We start from the raw sequence: 16,895 nt of genomic DNA, 5'->3' as shown, positions 1-16,895 counted from the left end.
TTTGTTGCAAGTTCTAAAATGATCAAGACCTATTAAAAGTGCTTTTTCATTTTTTTTTATTAAATAGTTAATATTCTTTCCATTGTGCAAATAATCAAATCTAAATGCCACAGCTTGAGCATATTTTGCAATAGTAATACCTCTTTAAATTACAACACATGCATATTATTTTTTTCCAAAGGTAGCCTAATGCATAACAAGAATAACCTTCTTAATAGTTATGCCAACATACCATTTGCAGTTTTGATATTTTATATTTCCATGGCTAATTCTGTGAGGGAAAATAGATGTAACGTTAGATCAACACACCGCCCTTCAGGCCGTGTTGCCCAACTGCAGCATCAGCAGAAGCGATGATGGATAACGGGTTCGTTTTATCACGACACAGACCCTCTACCCACCCTTCCAGCACCTCTCTCATTCGTTCTCATTTAAAGGTATGTGATGTTTAAAAAAAGAAAAGGGTGTTTCTATTACATTTTTTTTGCCATGTGGAAAAATAAAACGAGCTTGCTAACGCTAGCCGCGCTAACCAGTTAATAGCCGCTTTCTCGCTTCTCTTCTTTATCGGCTGTTTGGAGGAAACCAAGACGATATTATAATGTAATATGATATAAGAGCTTTGTGTTTGGTTATTGTAATGGTCTGTAAACCTATTGTCACGTTCATGTTTGTCTCTTGTTGTCATAAATGCAGTGTTAGCATGTGAACAGATCACAGGATACAAATCAACAAGACTGCATTAAAAACTTAAATCTGAGGATTATAGCCACAAATCAAAAGCTAAGAGCACACAATTCGAAGTCTCTGGTTTGATGCTGATTGACTCCACATTTCCTCGTGTGTTTATGCTGTATGTTTATTTTGGCAATAATCATCTCTGCTTATTTTGCTCGGGTAAGATCAACAAACAGGTCAACTGGGAATCAAATGTGTAAAAATACACAGAGGTTGTTTTTTTTACCAGGTGAATATGTAAAAAAATTAAAATGGTAACTGATACCATCAGGGTACTTCCCCAATTGATTTATCACAAGACTTTTTTTGTATTTTACTGAATTGTTGTGTTTCAATATGCAAATTATGCATTCAATTTAAATATACACTAAATTTCCTACATTTCAGACATAGGATAAACGCAGGTTCAAATTTCTTGTTTCATTTTGTTGGCATATTAGAGTTAAATGTTTTTACAGAGGGGATTTTGGATATTTCTATTTTTATCATTCCATAAATCAGAAAATTCTGTCAACAGCCAGAAAAAAAACCGTCGCCAACTTTTAAGGAATGAAATGTTACATAAATCAGTTGACTGATATATGAGCAAACCGCTCTGTAAGAAACTTCAGAACATAGGTAGGAATAAAACTGTAAAGTTTTATGTAAGTAGAGATTTCTGGCTCAGTGCATGAGAAAATAATATTTTTGAGAAAACGCCCTATAAAGATATTTATTGTAATTAAGATAAACAATTCCAGACAAAATAGTTAATGTGTAATAAACACTTATTTTGGAGGTTATATTCTTTCCAATAGTCTAACTTTAAAACAATTGCTTGGCAAGTAACACTGCCCACTCATCTCTAATGTTAAATAAAGAGGAGAAATATGAATACATTTATATATTTCTGAAATATACGTAATGTATATATTATAATTATATAATGTATATATTATAAAACAATAGCTATAATTAATATAATTATGAAATTATATAAACTATTATACAATAAATATAGTATATTTAGTATTGTGTATACACTTATATTAGCACTTTTAATTAATTCGTAATTTAAATTGATTCATTACATAAAATACTGATTAATTAATTGAATTATTTGCATTATTGCATTATTATGTAAATCTGCTGAGGAAAAACTCCCAAATAAAGATATTATTATTATTATTATTGAAAATACTACATTATTCTGGTCATTCAATTTTAAAGGGGTCATATGACGTTGCTAAAAAGAACATGATGTTGTGTATTTGGTGTAATGCAATGTGTTTATGCGGTTTAAGGTTAAAAAAACACATTATTTTCCACATACTGTACATTATTGTTGCTCCTCTATGCCCCGCCTTTCTGAAAGGTGTCGATTACAAAGCGAGGTGTACGCTGATTGGCCAGCTATCCAGTGTGTTGTGATTGGCTGAATACCTCAAGCGTGTGACGGAAATGTTACGCCCCTTAGCATACTGTGATGCCTTCTCCCATCCGGCGATCCACAGCGCGAAGTTGATGCATTTCCTCAGCGACCAGCACGGATCAGCTCTAGGCATGACGCAGCGGATATAGTCCTCTTTTGGAAGGCCAAACAAAGTAGTTTCACTTTCACAATGAATCACATAGCGCCTTCACGACATGGCAGTGGCGGCAACAACAATACTACAGTGAGAATAAAAGTTATGCCGCCTTTCTTTGCGTGAACATTTGGGCGGTGTTATGCAAATCTTCCCACAAAGTGACGTAGACATGTGGGGGAGTGTTAGAACGAGCCATTTTAGGTAGGCGTGGTTGACTCTTAACTTTTAAAAAGAATATCTTTTTGGATTTGAGACTTTAGTCTTTGCAACTTTACAGATTTTCTTTATGCACCAAGAGCTTGTAACACTCCAAAGAGAAAGGAAAAATTGAAATCGCATCATATGACCCCTTTAAAGACATGCAATAAACCGCTACTCCATCATGGCCTATGAAATATGAATGTATATGGTAATTGTATGCGTTTGTGTGTGTTTCCAGTGACTCACTGTCAGCGGGACATGTGTGTGTGTTCCGCAGCAGCTGGGAGGAGATGACTGAGTCTGTCCCTCCCGTGTTGTGTTCATCATCATGGGGCCTGATGTGCCCCTGCTCAACGATTACAAGCAGGAGTTCTTCTGGAAGCATTTCCCACAGACTGTCTTGGGGGGGCCTAGGCTGAAACTAGGCTACTGTACACCGCTGTATGTCTATATGCACCAGCTGGTGTTATTTCTGACACCATGGCTGTTGGGAGGCATCGGGGCCCTCCTCTACCAGCTGAGGGTGCTGGATGAAGCTTTTGCAGGTGTTATTTCCGGTGTGCTCATGCTGGGTGTTGGTGCCACCCTTCAGGGACTGGCACGGTGTATGGCACACAGGACTGGAGTGGTACAAAGGCTGCTTGCTGCCAATAACATCCTTGCAGACGAGGAGGAGGTGGAGTTTACTCACTGTGTGGCTCCTGAGACGGTACGATTTGTGGTGCCTGGGAAGAAGTTTATGGGTAATGTAGTTTTACACACTTTTCTTGCTGGAGCACTTTGAGGGTTGTCCACATGGTACCTGCTGCCAGACAGACTGAGTGGCCTGTATGGGCACACGGGTGCAGGATTGGGAGCTGTTGTGCCTTTGTTTGCTCTGAGCTGGGTGACTGTCTGTATTCGCTCATCGTCAACACGGCTACAGAAACAGCCTCCTTTTTTAGTCGCAGGACACGTATGAGATCACGCCGCTCACCAGACCGCTATACATACTTGCATTCATTGCTGTGGACCTGGCTCTAAGGTACAAATCCCACAATTCACCACTTCTCTCTGACAGCGTATTGGTCAATGACAAAGAATTCTGTCCATGTTAAAGGCAAACAACCTTAAAAAAATCTAGTTTAAAACATGTCTTAGAAATGTATTATTTGTATTCATGTTGGTTTTGTTTTTGTTTTTTGAGGCAATCTGTTCACAAATGTCAAGATAATTTTAATTTAATGACATTTAAAAATAGCAGCTGTTGAAAACAAAGTAAAAAGTAATTACTTTACTTATTAGTAAGTAATAATTACTTTAATGTATTATAAGTATTAAAGTAGTATTATAAGTATCATCAAGGAAGAATATTAAAGTATTAATTTCTTTTAAATACTTTAATATTACTGACCCCAACCTTTTGATTGATGGTGTATATCAAACATATTTTCCAGTGAAATAATTTCTCAAACTACATAAGAGGTTTCCTTTCAAGATTTGTTCTTTTAATAAGGTTTTCCTTTCATGACGATCGTTATGCCCCCCACAAAAATATTAAAATCAGTATTTATTCTGAAATTCAAAAGTGCTCAAGCATAGAAGAGGTGTGTTTAATTAATTGTATGTACATACTGTACATATATGTATGTACATATTGTATTGTAATTTATTTTTTTAAAATAAATTAATAGATTCCAGACAAAAACTGAATATCTTGTCAGAGATTCATATTCTGAGGGATATGAGCTTATACTTGAAACCTGGCATTGCGTACTGCTAATATTAATGGCTCTTTGAGAAATTGCTTCTGATTTTCCTCAGTAATTTCCTATTCCTTTGGATAAACGCATCTGCTAAATAAATATAAATGCTGAGATTGATTTGAGTGTTTTCTTTGAGACTTCTGTTGTGTAACCTAAACTTATGAGGATTGTTTGAGTATGAATGTCAAGAGTCAGTGCTGAGTCTGACGTACTCTTGTCCTCATCTCTCAGGTTTTCAGGTTCTGGAGTGGTTGAATTGCAAGTAGCATCTCAGGTGCTTCATGTGTTGTTTGTGGTTCTGCCAGTGCTTTGGGCTTTGGGAATGCTCTCTCCGCTGGACGCTCTTCTGCTCTGGGCCATGGAACAGACCTTAGTGCACGGCCTGGGTGGGTCAGCCATGTCCACCAACATCAGGTGAGCAATGAATCCTTCTTTTACTGGTCTCATATAACCAGACTAACTGCATAAAGTGTGGTCTACATTGCAGTCCTTTCTGGTGAATACTTGCACTCTTTAATCAGACTTCTGTTGTATAAAATTCCAGTTTGTGTCCCCTGTAACTATGATCTTGTGTTTTTCTTTTTGTCAGGCTCTTGGTGATGTTTCTGTCATCCGTTTGTGTTGCCATCTGTACCTTCTTCGTTCCCTCCTCATTGGGTGTGGTTCTATTCGCTGTTGCCTCTTCAGCCAGGACATGACCCAGCTGCTGGTGCTGGTGAAGGGCGCCTCTCCGACCTTGGGTTTGGGCTGGTGGGGGCTTCCTCTTTCCCTGATGTTTTTAATAGGAGCCTTGACTGAGGCTGGACTCCTTCATCAGCTTTACCTCATCAACTCAGGGAATCTAACGTTGAGTGTGAACTCTTTGGAGCACTGGGAGTCTTCTGTCGTACCTCCAAGCCCACAGGAAGTGATCGGCTGGCACCTTATTGCTCTGTTTCTCCTCACTCGTCTGCTGGGAGAGCTCCAGGGGGCGTGCGTGCTGGGAGGTGTTATGCTCAACCCACTGTACCCCAAACGGGTCACGACTGCCCAAGCTTTCAGGCAGAAGACCCACGGTCTGCATGCTGCAGGGATAATCCGGAGGATCCTAATGAATCTGGGTGAGGAGATGTTTGCACTGTACCAACCAAACAATCTTTTTCATCTTTCTGTTTATCTTTATAGTCTGTTGCAGGGAGATGTTGACTTGGCATTGATAACACATATGGATATTTGTTTTAATTAAAAAATTCTTATTTTTTTTAAATGTATCGCTACTTGTCAGTATTGGGAATTTAACAGTAAATATTTACTTGTCCATGCACACTTCCTGTATTTAAAACTTTAAATGTAATTTTTTAATATTTAACATTCACTGAAAGTTCATCTTTAAAAAACATAAAACTTTATAATAATTAAAAATAAAATGATACTTAATTTAATACCACTGTTTAGCAAATCTTTAGCAAGTCTCAAAATTAATATCCATTTTTCATTCTGTACATTGTAATGTTGTGAGGATTAAATAAATTTTGCAGCAATTAAATTGATTGATTTGAGTTTCTATTGCTTTATTTAAAAAAACATTTTTAGAATTCATAATAAAAAAATAAGTATATATTAATAAAAAAAAGAGGAATATGATATTTCACATAAAAGACGTTTACATATAGTCCACAAGAGAAAATAATAGTTGAATTTATAAAAATGACCCCGTTCAAAAGTTTACATACGCTTGATTCTTAATACTGTGTTGTTACCTGGATGATCCACAGCTGTTTTTATTTTTCATGAGTCCCTTGTTTGTCCTGAACATTTAAACTGCCCGCTGTTCTTCAGAAAAATCCTTCAGGTCCCACTAATTCTTTGGTTTTCCAGCATCTTTTGTGTATTTGAACCCTTTACAACAATGACTGTAGGATTTTGAGATCCATCTTTTCACACTGAAGACAACTGAGGGACTTATGTGCAACTATTACAATATGTTCAAACGCTCACTGATGCTCCAGAAGGAAACACGATGCATCAAGAGCCAGGGGTGTAAACGTTTAAACAGAATGAAGATGTGTACATGTTTCTTATTTTGCTAAAATATCATAGTTTTTTCATTTAGTACTGCCCATCAGAAGCTGCAGAAGATACTTGCATGTTTTCCAGAAGAAAAATACAATTTACCCTGAAAAAGTTCAATTTACCCTGATCTTTTAACCTCCAGGCTCGTAATGCATCGTGTTTCCTTCTGGAGCATCAGTGAGCGTTTGAACCTTTTGTAATAGTTGCACATATGTCCCTCAGTTGTTTTCAGTGTGAAAAGATGGATCTCAAAATCATACAGTCATTGTTGGAGGAGAGGGAGTCGTGATTTTAAAGGGGGGAGATATACCTACTGTAGATAGATATTGTTGGTTGGTTTATCAGTAATGATGGGAACTTTTATATTAGTGCATCTCTGCCAACACATAATTATAATAATTAATAATTATTATTTTATATGTCATTTAATGTGAATGTTCGTATTTGACTTCACAGCAAGTCCGCTGGTGATGATTGCGTTCTTGTCTGTGGAAGAATCTCTAAAGAAGGTGCACACGGCCTCTCTCGCCATTGGCTTCACATGGGCCTTCAGGATGGTATGAGATTTTATTGTTACACCACCTTGAAGCATTATGAGGACATGGACAGCACTCTTTCACTAAAATACCCCCTTGACCCCTGATTCTTTGGCCTTTGTACGGCAGGTGTGGCAGAGCTCTGAGGCTGCTTTGCTGCAGATGGTGTTGGTGGTGATCATCAGACTTGCAGGGGGACACAGAGTCGCACGTTGGAATGAGTTGGGCACTACAGTGCAGCTGATACTGGTGAGCCAAATATAACTTTAACTTTGCATTTACATTGCAAAGTATGTTTGTGTAATCATTTTTCTTATCTATCCCATTTTCTGGCAGGTCTCTCTGGTTGTGAATCGTGTATCTCAGTTTGTATGTAAGCTGACTTTTGCTCTTACGCTATTGATCACGTCCTGGACAGAGAGTAAACAGCGTCGTCAGTCAGCAGGAACTCTGCTGGTGCTCAATGTTGCTCTGTGCCCAGTTCTTCTAGGTGTCGTGGCTCTCTCTGCCCTTCTGTCTGCCTCTCTCCATCCTCTCTTCACACTACCCGTGTTCCTGGTGGGATTCCCCAGGCCGCTGCGCTCGTGGCCGGGCACCACAGGCACCGCCTGCCCTTGCCCAGATTCTGTATATTACCAGCAGCTCTGCAAAAGACTGGCATCCGCTATCAGACCCGCACTTGCTAATGGCACATTTGGTGAGTGAGACCAACTGAAAAATTTCACACCTGATCTCTAGTATAGTCTCAGCTCAGAATAATCTTGTCACTCATTTTACTGCCGCTGTTATTAACTGTTACAGTATATGACATGTATTTATTAAGGCTGTCAATTCTATTAGAGCTAATTCATTAAAACATTTATTTATAATCAGTTATGAATTCAAAATATAAAATTTATGATATGCTGATTCATCACATTAATCATATATTTTTAGATTGTTCCTATTATAGCTCAAACTGTAGAGCATGGCGCTAGCAACGCCAAAGTCATGGGTTTATTTTTTAGAGAACGCATGAACTGAGAAAGTTTATTATTTGAAGTCTCTTTGGATAAAAGAATGCATTACATTGGCCAAAAGTGACAGTTTACATTATTATCCCAAAAAAAAATCTACAAAATAATGTTCTTTTTAGCAACATCATATGACTCCTTTAAATTATGTTCTATTGAACTTTCTATTCATCAAAGAATCCTAAAAAATTTATCATGATGGTTTCCACAAACATCAAGCAGCACACCTGTTTTTTAACATAATAAGAAGAATAATAAGATAATAAGAAATTATTCTTGAGCACCAAATCAACATATAAGATTGATTTCTTTAGGATCATGTGACCCTGAAGACTGGAGTAATGTTTGCTGAAAATCCAGCTTTGCCATCACAAGGAAAAAATGCATTTTAAAATGTATAAAAATGCAGAAAACAGTCATTTAAATTGTCACAATATTTCACAATATTACTGAGCATAAGAGACTTCTTTCAAATAGATTTAAAGAAAAACTTACCAACCCCAAACTTTTAAACAGTTGTGTAAAAGTAAATATTTGCTAAGAAAAGCTGCCAAATTAAGATAAAGACATAACTGACATAAAAGTCATTAAATAGGCATTACAGAGAGTGGATGTAGAAGCCAATAGCCTATATTGTTTGTTTTTATTATTGTTGTAATGTACCGGTTAAGGAATGTAATTAAATATGAACACTTATTTTTTTTTAAGATAGCAATGAATTTGTTACATTTTATCTAATATTCATGCAACACTTCAAACTGGAGTTTCTATTAACTCTTTGTTTTTTCATCTGATTGAATGTTCCTGTACTCCAGGGTCTCATTACCTTGGCTGCTTTCAGGGTTGTCTTCTTTGGATCTCTGTTCTAGAGAGGGGCTATGGCTATTGCACTATAAACATTAAGGTATACTTGCTTTTGCGCTTTTGCGCTGTCTACAGAACACCAGTTGTATGATTCTCCTGTGTGTGTTATTTCTTATTACCTGTCATGTTTCACCACAGGGTTTGGAACTACAGGAAAAATCATGCCACACAGTGGAGGCTCGGCGTGTGAATGAGGTTTTTGAAGGAGCGTTTGGTCATGTAGAATGACCTGGCCAGTGTTTCCAATTATTTAACCCTCACTGGGGTAATGCTCTGACCCCCTGCTCTGTGTTACCTTTCAGGGTTTACTCTGATGCCCAGAACGTTCTAACAGGAATCGCTGACTCGCCTGACCACCTGCACCAGCTCAACTCTGACTTCCTTAAAATATTTGTCTGGATTTTATTGCGTTACCGTGTACAGGAATTGACACGTGGTGCTCAGCGGACAAAATGTCAGTCACTACAGATCTCTGGACGCAAGTCGCAAAGCTCTCAGCATGCCGCACCCTCAGAGCCAGGTCCAGTTGTGGTTAAAGTTGCTATGGACTCTCAAGTTCACTCGGAGTCCTCCTCATCCTCTCACTTACAGGGGCAGGACAGCTCCAGCCTCTCATCCTTTGCTGATTGGTCCGATGAAGATGATTTGTTCGGTCCAGTCCCCATACGGCGGCCAATAAGAATGATGGTGCGGACAGATGAAGGACAGACCGAGTTAGCATTGGGAGTGTCTCTTCCAGGTTCTGTAGAAATCCACAGCCTGTACGAGAGCATGGCTCTCTCCCCACCCTTAGACCTCTGGGTCTGGGTTTGTGGCTCAGCCTGCCCAGTGTAGATAAAGGGAAAGATAACATGCCTGCACTCACTTTGACCGCCATCCCAAGCATCTCTCAGCCTCTCCACTTCACAAGCCCTCACTCAAGTCACCTTTATTTTATATAGCGCTCACTCAGAGCTCTTCTCTCTGCCAGCAGAGTGGCGGACTGCTCAGTTGGCTTCCTCCAAACTCCAGGTTCTGCGACCTTGCTTCCCAGAGGCTTGGTTCTGCTTTTGTTTGTCCCAGCTGGTGGTGGAGAGCTTCGGGGAGGGAGAATTTGAGCAGGTAACACTGGGTTTGCAGGAGGACCGTGCCCTGCGGGAGCTTTATACCCAGGTGGTGCTATCATGCTGTGTGGCATTGGGGGCAGATGCTCAGGTGTTCAGCCCTAATCTGCTGTTCAGGCTGTACTGTGGGGACAGCCCCTGGACTGAGGGACTCGAGTGGCTCCGAGCCAATAAAGAGCTGCATCAGCTCACACTTAGGGCTTTCAGGTAACAGACAAGCAAAATTCAGCACACATTTTCCATTAAAAAATGGCCTTACATCAGCTAAATTTTCTCGCTTATCTAAAATGTGACAGCTGTTGTTTTATTCTGTTTGTGCAGGTACAGTGTAAAACTCTTGGTAGACCAGGCATCTCTTGGTCCGGTAGAGAGTCTGGATGAGCTCTTCACAACTTTGCAGGATTACCATGACAATTGGTTTATCGGCCTGGTAACAGACCGCAGTTGGCAAGACAGTGTTGTACAAGAGAAGCCCTTCCTATTCTCTCTCGGACACGATCTCACCATGGTAAACACATTTATTGGAATGTAACCATTGCTACCAAACACTGTCTCGTATCTAGCTGTGATGCAATAAAAACCATCTCTTCTGAGTATATATGAGTTTTTGCCGTAACTAGCCATGACTATAATGTATGTAAGGACATTTTGTCGCTCTGCCACCCATATTTCTGCCAAATAGGCCCTGCCCACAATGAAATCTATTGATCCAAAATCATGCTCCACATAAATTAGCTTGTGATTGTGTAATGTTGTGTTGGAATTCCAAATTAAATACATACAGACAAATTACTTCTTGCATATGTTTAGGTCACTGTATTATATTGAGACTATTCTGAAAAACATATTTGTACCATATTGGCTGATTACATCTTTTTTTTAATGGTATCAGTCAATATAGGATATTTAATTGTACATGCTTCTTTTCCCCTATTTCATTCAGATTATCTTTGACATCATCAAACTCAATTATAATTTAATTATTCTGTTAATATTTCAATATTTTTTGTCCGTATTGACATGATTTTAAATGTTGGTCTACCCCTACTCTTCATGCATTCTCATTATCTTTGCAATACAAATCAAATTACATTTTTAAAAATGCCAAATGATCATTTGCAGTTGTGTAATACATTTTCTGTGTTTCATAGGGGACGTACACGAGCTGTGTGTTGTCCCTGCAGGAGAATCTAGTCCAGGTTGGAGTTTTGAATGAGGAGAGTGTGAGGGGCCAGTGGGCCAACCTGTCATGGGAGCTACTATATGCCTCTAATGACGACGAGGAGCGCTATAGCATTCAGGCACATCCTGTGATGCTGAGGAACCTAACTGTTCAAGCAGCTGATCCACCTCTGGGATACCCCATCTATTCATCCCCGCCCATCCATTTATGCTGCTTATGATAATGAATCACCTTCATTTGTTTACCCACAACCATCCTGAGATCAGCACACACGTATGCTGCCAGCACATGAATTTCACACGGTCAGAAGTTTTTGCATTTAATTTCATCTTCATTCAGGATACGGTATAATATTTTATTGAACGTATGAAGCATTTAAAATTGCTACTGTTGTAGTGACATTTGGCTTCTGGAAGAAATGCATGAATTCATGAACTTCAGCGGCTGGGATGAAGTAAATGTGATCTTTCCAGCAAAATCCTCTCCACACAATAATACTGTAAACTCATTCAGACACAGAGCCCAAATTTATATTCTTCTTTGGAAAGTGTACACTATTTTCTCAGCAGTGAACCCTTCAGTGTCCTTGACTGAATCTCACCTCACACTGAGCTTCTATTTCACATTTTTTATTTTATTTTATCACTTTTCCACCTTTTTGTTAAGCATCTGTCAAGAGCCCTAAAAAGGAGAACCTGTTTGTCAGATCTCAAGAATGTGCCTCGGTTACTATTTTCAGTGGTTATGAATATTTTCTTTTTTCATGTGACCACCTGGTGTTATAAATATTGTCTCTGGCAGCTTTGTTCATCCTATTTGTGTCTTTGTGCAATTGTATGTATGGAAGAAATACAAATGTTTTGTATAAATCTTTTACTGTCTTTTTTGTTCACGCAAACTTAAAATGTTTATTATAGAATATTAATTCCCATTTATAACTGGACATTTAAAATAAAGACAGTGAACACAAAGAATACATAAATCAACTGCATAGACATTTTTTAAAGATTTGCCAATTGTCTTATTGATACAGCGTGCAAAATATAAGGTTTTATATATTTATTTGATGACGTGAAATAGTGGGACTTTCCCGGTTCCTTCTGGTAAGAAATTCACAAATCGGTGTTTCTTGAAATGAGATTTTCAAGTTGTCTTGACTTTTGGCTTGCTGAAGTATGCAGAATCTGCATCCTAGAAAAGAAAATGATTCAGAAAAAATATTAGTGCTATTGTAGCATAAATAAACCAGTTCAGGGATCTGTTTACACCAAAGTCCCACTACTCACCAGTCCAGCTTTGAAGTTCTGCACACGTTTTTTCCCAAGAACATTAGTCAAGTACCAGGCCAGAGTGGGAGTGTACTGCCACAAGTAGCAGAAGAGTAGAAAGGGCTGCTCAGCGATCCACATCTCTTTCACATGGTTGGCCAGACCTACCAGGGTGAGGTGAACGCAGCGCTCTGTGGACATCTTATGGGTCTGATCACCAGCTGTATCCACAGGCTAAAGAGAAAAAAAAACCTTTTTATTTTAGCAAATGCAAAAGAATTTTGATTTAATGATCGTTTGTTTTGCTTTCTGAGTGCAGATAAGTATTATATTTACAGTATATACTGTTGTAGTTTTTATTAATATTTAAAATGAGCTTTTTTATTTAAATTGTAATTTTTTGTGCTTTTGTTTTATTTTGTATTTCTAAATTTACATGTTTTTCTTTGAGTTTTATTTCAGTTACTTTAGTACTTTTAAAGGGGAAGATTTTTTGTTGAAATACATTGTTTTTAGCCCAGTTTATTGTTAATTGACTATTGTTAAGTATGGCATTCATGGGTTTTTATCCCTCAATAGTGTAAACATTGAGCGTCCTAGGCACCATCGAAACATTATTAGAGTGTTCCACTAAGAGGTGCGTTTCCCAAAAGCATCATTAGCTAACTATGGTAGTTAGTTCCATTGAAATCTATTGGTAACGTACCATAGTTGCTTTTGGGAAACGCACCCCAAATCCATCAATCTCTTTCCTGCTTAACCAATAGCGAGTGTTTGGGGGCTTGGCTACTGTAGCAGGCTGAGCCAGAGGGTGTTAAGCTGACTTGTTACATGGAAAAAGAAATTCAGATTGTTACAGAAGTGCAAGCCAAAATTCGAAGACTTGCCAAAATATGCAGACAACGGGGTAAAACAACGGTAAACACTTGCGGTGCTTTTACACGTTTTGAATCGAGATGCCGAATTTGCAGAGTTTCTTCTCGCCAGGTAAGCTAAAATCTTTTTACAAGCTAAAAGTTTTTGCCACACATTTTAGCTTTTTACAGTCAATCCACAGATAAATAATCTTAAGAATAATCTTAAGGGCGTGTTAAAATAGTTCTGCAAAGGATTGTGTTTGAAAATATGCTTTATATTTGTAATTCCGCTAGGTGACACTAGTAGCGCAGAAACGGCAAACTTCACCTTTAAACATAATTCAGTAAAAATTTCCTTTAGTTTAAAGGGGTCATAGGATGCTACATGCACTTTTACAAGTTGTTTGAACTGAAATGTGTGTTGGCAGTGTGTGTACACAACCACACTATAATGATAAAAATCCACCCAGTGTTTTTTTTTTAATCTACCAAAATCTTTACCCTTTCTCAAATCGAGCCGATCTCAGATGCCTGTCTGTGTGACGTCACAAAAACAGGCCCCACCCACGATAGTTTGACTGACAGTAGTTTCAGCATAGACTGGACTGGCGTCTTACCTTAGACCCGCCCTGAGTGAGCTGTCATCAGTCCGCCATTGTTTCACCTCTGGAGCAAATGTAGACAAGAATGACTTCTAAGCGATTGAGGTGTTCTGTTGTTGGATGTAATAATGAACATAGCAGTCGCCATTTACTCCCGACATCTGAGCCGCTAAAGACGCAGTGGATTACACTTGTTTCTGAAGGGAATGGGATCTACATAAATGTGTGTCTGTTCGCGCGAATCATTCGTGATCCACCTTCACCTACAGAAGAAGTGAGTATAAGGTTTTTTTAATTAATCTTTGCAAATCGCCTTTCCTAATAATGTGCTAATTAGCAAGTTTCAGATGATTGTGGCTAAAGTAAACAGTTCCTCAGAGAGCAGCTCGGAAGAGAGGGGCGGGGTCAGCATAGCTCATTTACATTTAAAGGAAAATGCTACAAAACAGCTTGCTCTGAAAAGAGCTGTTTTTGACAGGGTAAAAAATGTGTTTTTTACACTACCATTGAGAAATTTTAACCAAACTATGTTACAGACTTTTCATTAAGACCCTAAAGAATCCTATCAACTTGTGGAAAATGGGCATCCAATGACCCCTTTAAGTTTTCATCTATCTTTTATTTTACCAAAAAATAAAAAATAAAAAACTGGTGCAGGTACCTTGCCAAGCTCCTCTGTGAACGCGTTCTGAACGATGGTAGATATTACTGGTCCGGGGCAGATGGTACTGATGGTGATGTTTGGATAATCAGCGAGTTCTGTTCTCAGAGAGTTAAAGAACCCCTGCAGAAACACAACAAATCGGGAGCTTTTTCTATATTTTATTACTGTTGTCCTTTACCAGACATTGCTGCATAAGAGTAGGCAGATTCTTGGGGAATTCAATCAACTATTTGCTCTCACCTGCACCGCATGCTTGCTCGCAGCATAGCCTGTTGCCAGGGGCGCCCCTACAAAGCCTGCAACGCTGCTGACGGTTGCTATGATACCACTACCACGGCGGATCATGTGGGGCAGTACCTGCTTAGTGACAGATACGGTGCCAAGGTAGTTGAGCTCCATAAGTGCCTGGTACACATCCACATCAGCGTCTATGCACAGAGAACGCTGTGTCCGGCCTCCGTTGTTTATCAACACGTCTATCTGAGAATGCAGATACAGACACACAAAAAATTAAGACATTTTTAGTGGGAATCCTACTTAATGACCATTCTAAATACTAAAGCATTAAATTGCTTGACGCTCAGAATGGCATTACTAGTCTGTTGCAGCTGTTCCAATGTCAACAGAGAAATTTATGACGAAAAATTGTGCTACGTAATGCTAGCATTTGCAGGTTTTTCAGATGATTATTTACTGTTTTCTATATACCTATCTCTGCATACGTCTTAAGTTTTCATGTTTTATTTTCATGTAATGTAGGAACTTTGGCTCACTGGTGCATAGTAGATGAGTTTGTTACAAACATGCAGCTTCTCACTGTACAAGACATTAATTGATACACTGGAGTTGTGTGGATTAATTGTGATGTTTTTATCAGCTGTCTGAACTCTTAAGAACTGAACTCTAAGGGCCATTCGTGGCCTAATGGTTAGAGAGTCGGACTTGTAACCCGAAGGTTGCAGGTCCTGCAGGAATTGTCGGTGGGGGGAGTGAATAACCAGCGCACTCTTCCACCCTCAATACCAGACTGAGGTGAGACACTTGAGCAAGGCACCGAACCCCCAACTGCTCCCCGGTATGGCGGGCCAGATGGTCCAAAATTAAGACTAATGACTTGTTGCGGGAAGTCACTATACTATTGCCGGGAGCTACTGAGTTTGCCACGACTCACCTTCCTCACACGGCGGGCGACTCACCCTCCTCACACGGCAGGTGACTGACTCTCCTCAGCAGGTGACTCACTCTCCTCACATGGCGGGCGACTCACTCTCCTCACACGGCAGGCGACTCACTCTCAATATGTTTAGGTAATAATAAATTGTATTGTGCAATCTCAAGCTAAACTAATACATTTTAATCTATGCCGCTGGTATATAATTGTGCCTTCAGAAATGGTTCATTGTAACATTTCTGACAGTTCCACATTTAATTTAAGATATTAAAACTTGGCTTGTGGGCAACCACTGGCGGTGTTTCACAAAACCATATGCGCGCTGGGGGTGGGGGTCATGGGTACAGGGGGAGAAAAGAAAGGAAAAAGGCAATAATTAAACAACACTGCATCGTCAGTGCTGGTATTGTATCAGACACTTGCACTTAACAGGCTATATGAAAAACAAGCTCAGATGGAGTTAGTAGGGTTTTTGGCCGGCGAATGAGGAGATCTGTGTTTTGTCTGTCATTAGAACGGCCGCATCTGAGGCAAGTGCATCGCATTATACGCTTTCATCAACTTTTACAGGTTATATAACGTTAAATTATAGTTGCTATATGGGCGCTTGGTTTTTCTTGTTGTTTAAGGCCTACACTTGGCCAAAATCTCATGATATAAACGATTAAGCACAGAATATTTTAAACGTAGGCCTACAAAAGTATAGGCTATTTGGCTAGACGGCAAATAACCTACTTTTCCGCTCTTCAAACCTTCAAATTAGCCTTTTACAGACATAGTGTTTGAAGAAAATGCTTTACTATTCAAACATCAGTTATTTATTTACCCTTGCATTGCGAAAAAGCGGAGATCTGTCTCCAGGCTGTGCACACGTCAATCTGATTTTTATTATTTAATAATAACGAATTATAATAGAGATGTGAAGTTTGGATACTTTTTCACGGCACACCTGACTGGACTAGGGTGGCAACTGCCATACTCTGCCATACGGAAACGCCGCCCCTACATGTGTGCAACTACAACTACAAGGTGCTTGTTATGCTGCAAGATTTTTTTCAGGGGACACATTTTTTATTAATTTATTTATTTGGTTCCAACACTCAGAAAAAAACGGTACAGAAGCCGTCACTGAGGCAGTACCCTTTCAAAATCTATCTATCTATCTATCTATCTATCTATCTATCTATCTATTCAGACATATATATTCAGGTAGATATAGGCTATATGTGTATCTATATATTCAGACGTGTTACAATTGCTTATAGATAGATAGATAGATCGATAGATGTTAAATCTAAGCTCGGATTGTGTTATTAGACATTCATATGGT

At 39.0% G+C, this 16,895-nt stretch overlaps 1 protein-coding gene and 1 pseudogene across 1 annotated transcript; one reads left to right on the top strand and one right to left on the bottom strand.

The window, feature by feature from the left end:
* The first annotated feature begins 324 nt into the window (after positions 1-324).
* Positions 325-11,806, top strand: LOC107548623 (pecanex-like protein 4; annotated as a pseudogene).
* A 75-nt stretch (positions 11,807-11,881) lies between these two features.
* LOC107548599 (dehydrogenase/reductase SDR family member 7-like) lies at positions 11,882-15,904 on the bottom strand. Its single transcript, XM_016229351.1, has 5 exons — positions 15,878-15,904; positions 14,635-14,874; positions 14,392-14,514; positions 12,290-12,505; positions 11,882-12,194 (listed from the first exon to the last, which is right to left on the bottom strand). Exons 1-5 carry the CDS (start codon positions 15,902-15,904, stop codon positions 12,147-12,149), a joined length of 654 nt encoding a protein of 217 aa, XP_016084837.1. The 3' UTR covers positions 11,882-12,146.
* Positions 15,905-16,895: the final 991 nt, after the last annotated feature.

The sequence above is a fragment of the Sinocyclocheilus grahami genome, unplaced genomic scaffold, assembly GCF_001515645.1.
Source record: "Sinocyclocheilus grahami isolate Dianchi unplaced genomic scaffold, SAMN03320097.WGS_v1.1 scaffold351.1, whole genome shotgun sequence".
Lineage (NCBI taxonomy): Eukaryota > Metazoa > Chordata > Actinopteri > Cypriniformes > Cyprinidae > Sinocyclocheilus > Sinocyclocheilus grahami.
This window is presented reverse-complemented; position numbering and strand designations above follow the sequence as displayed.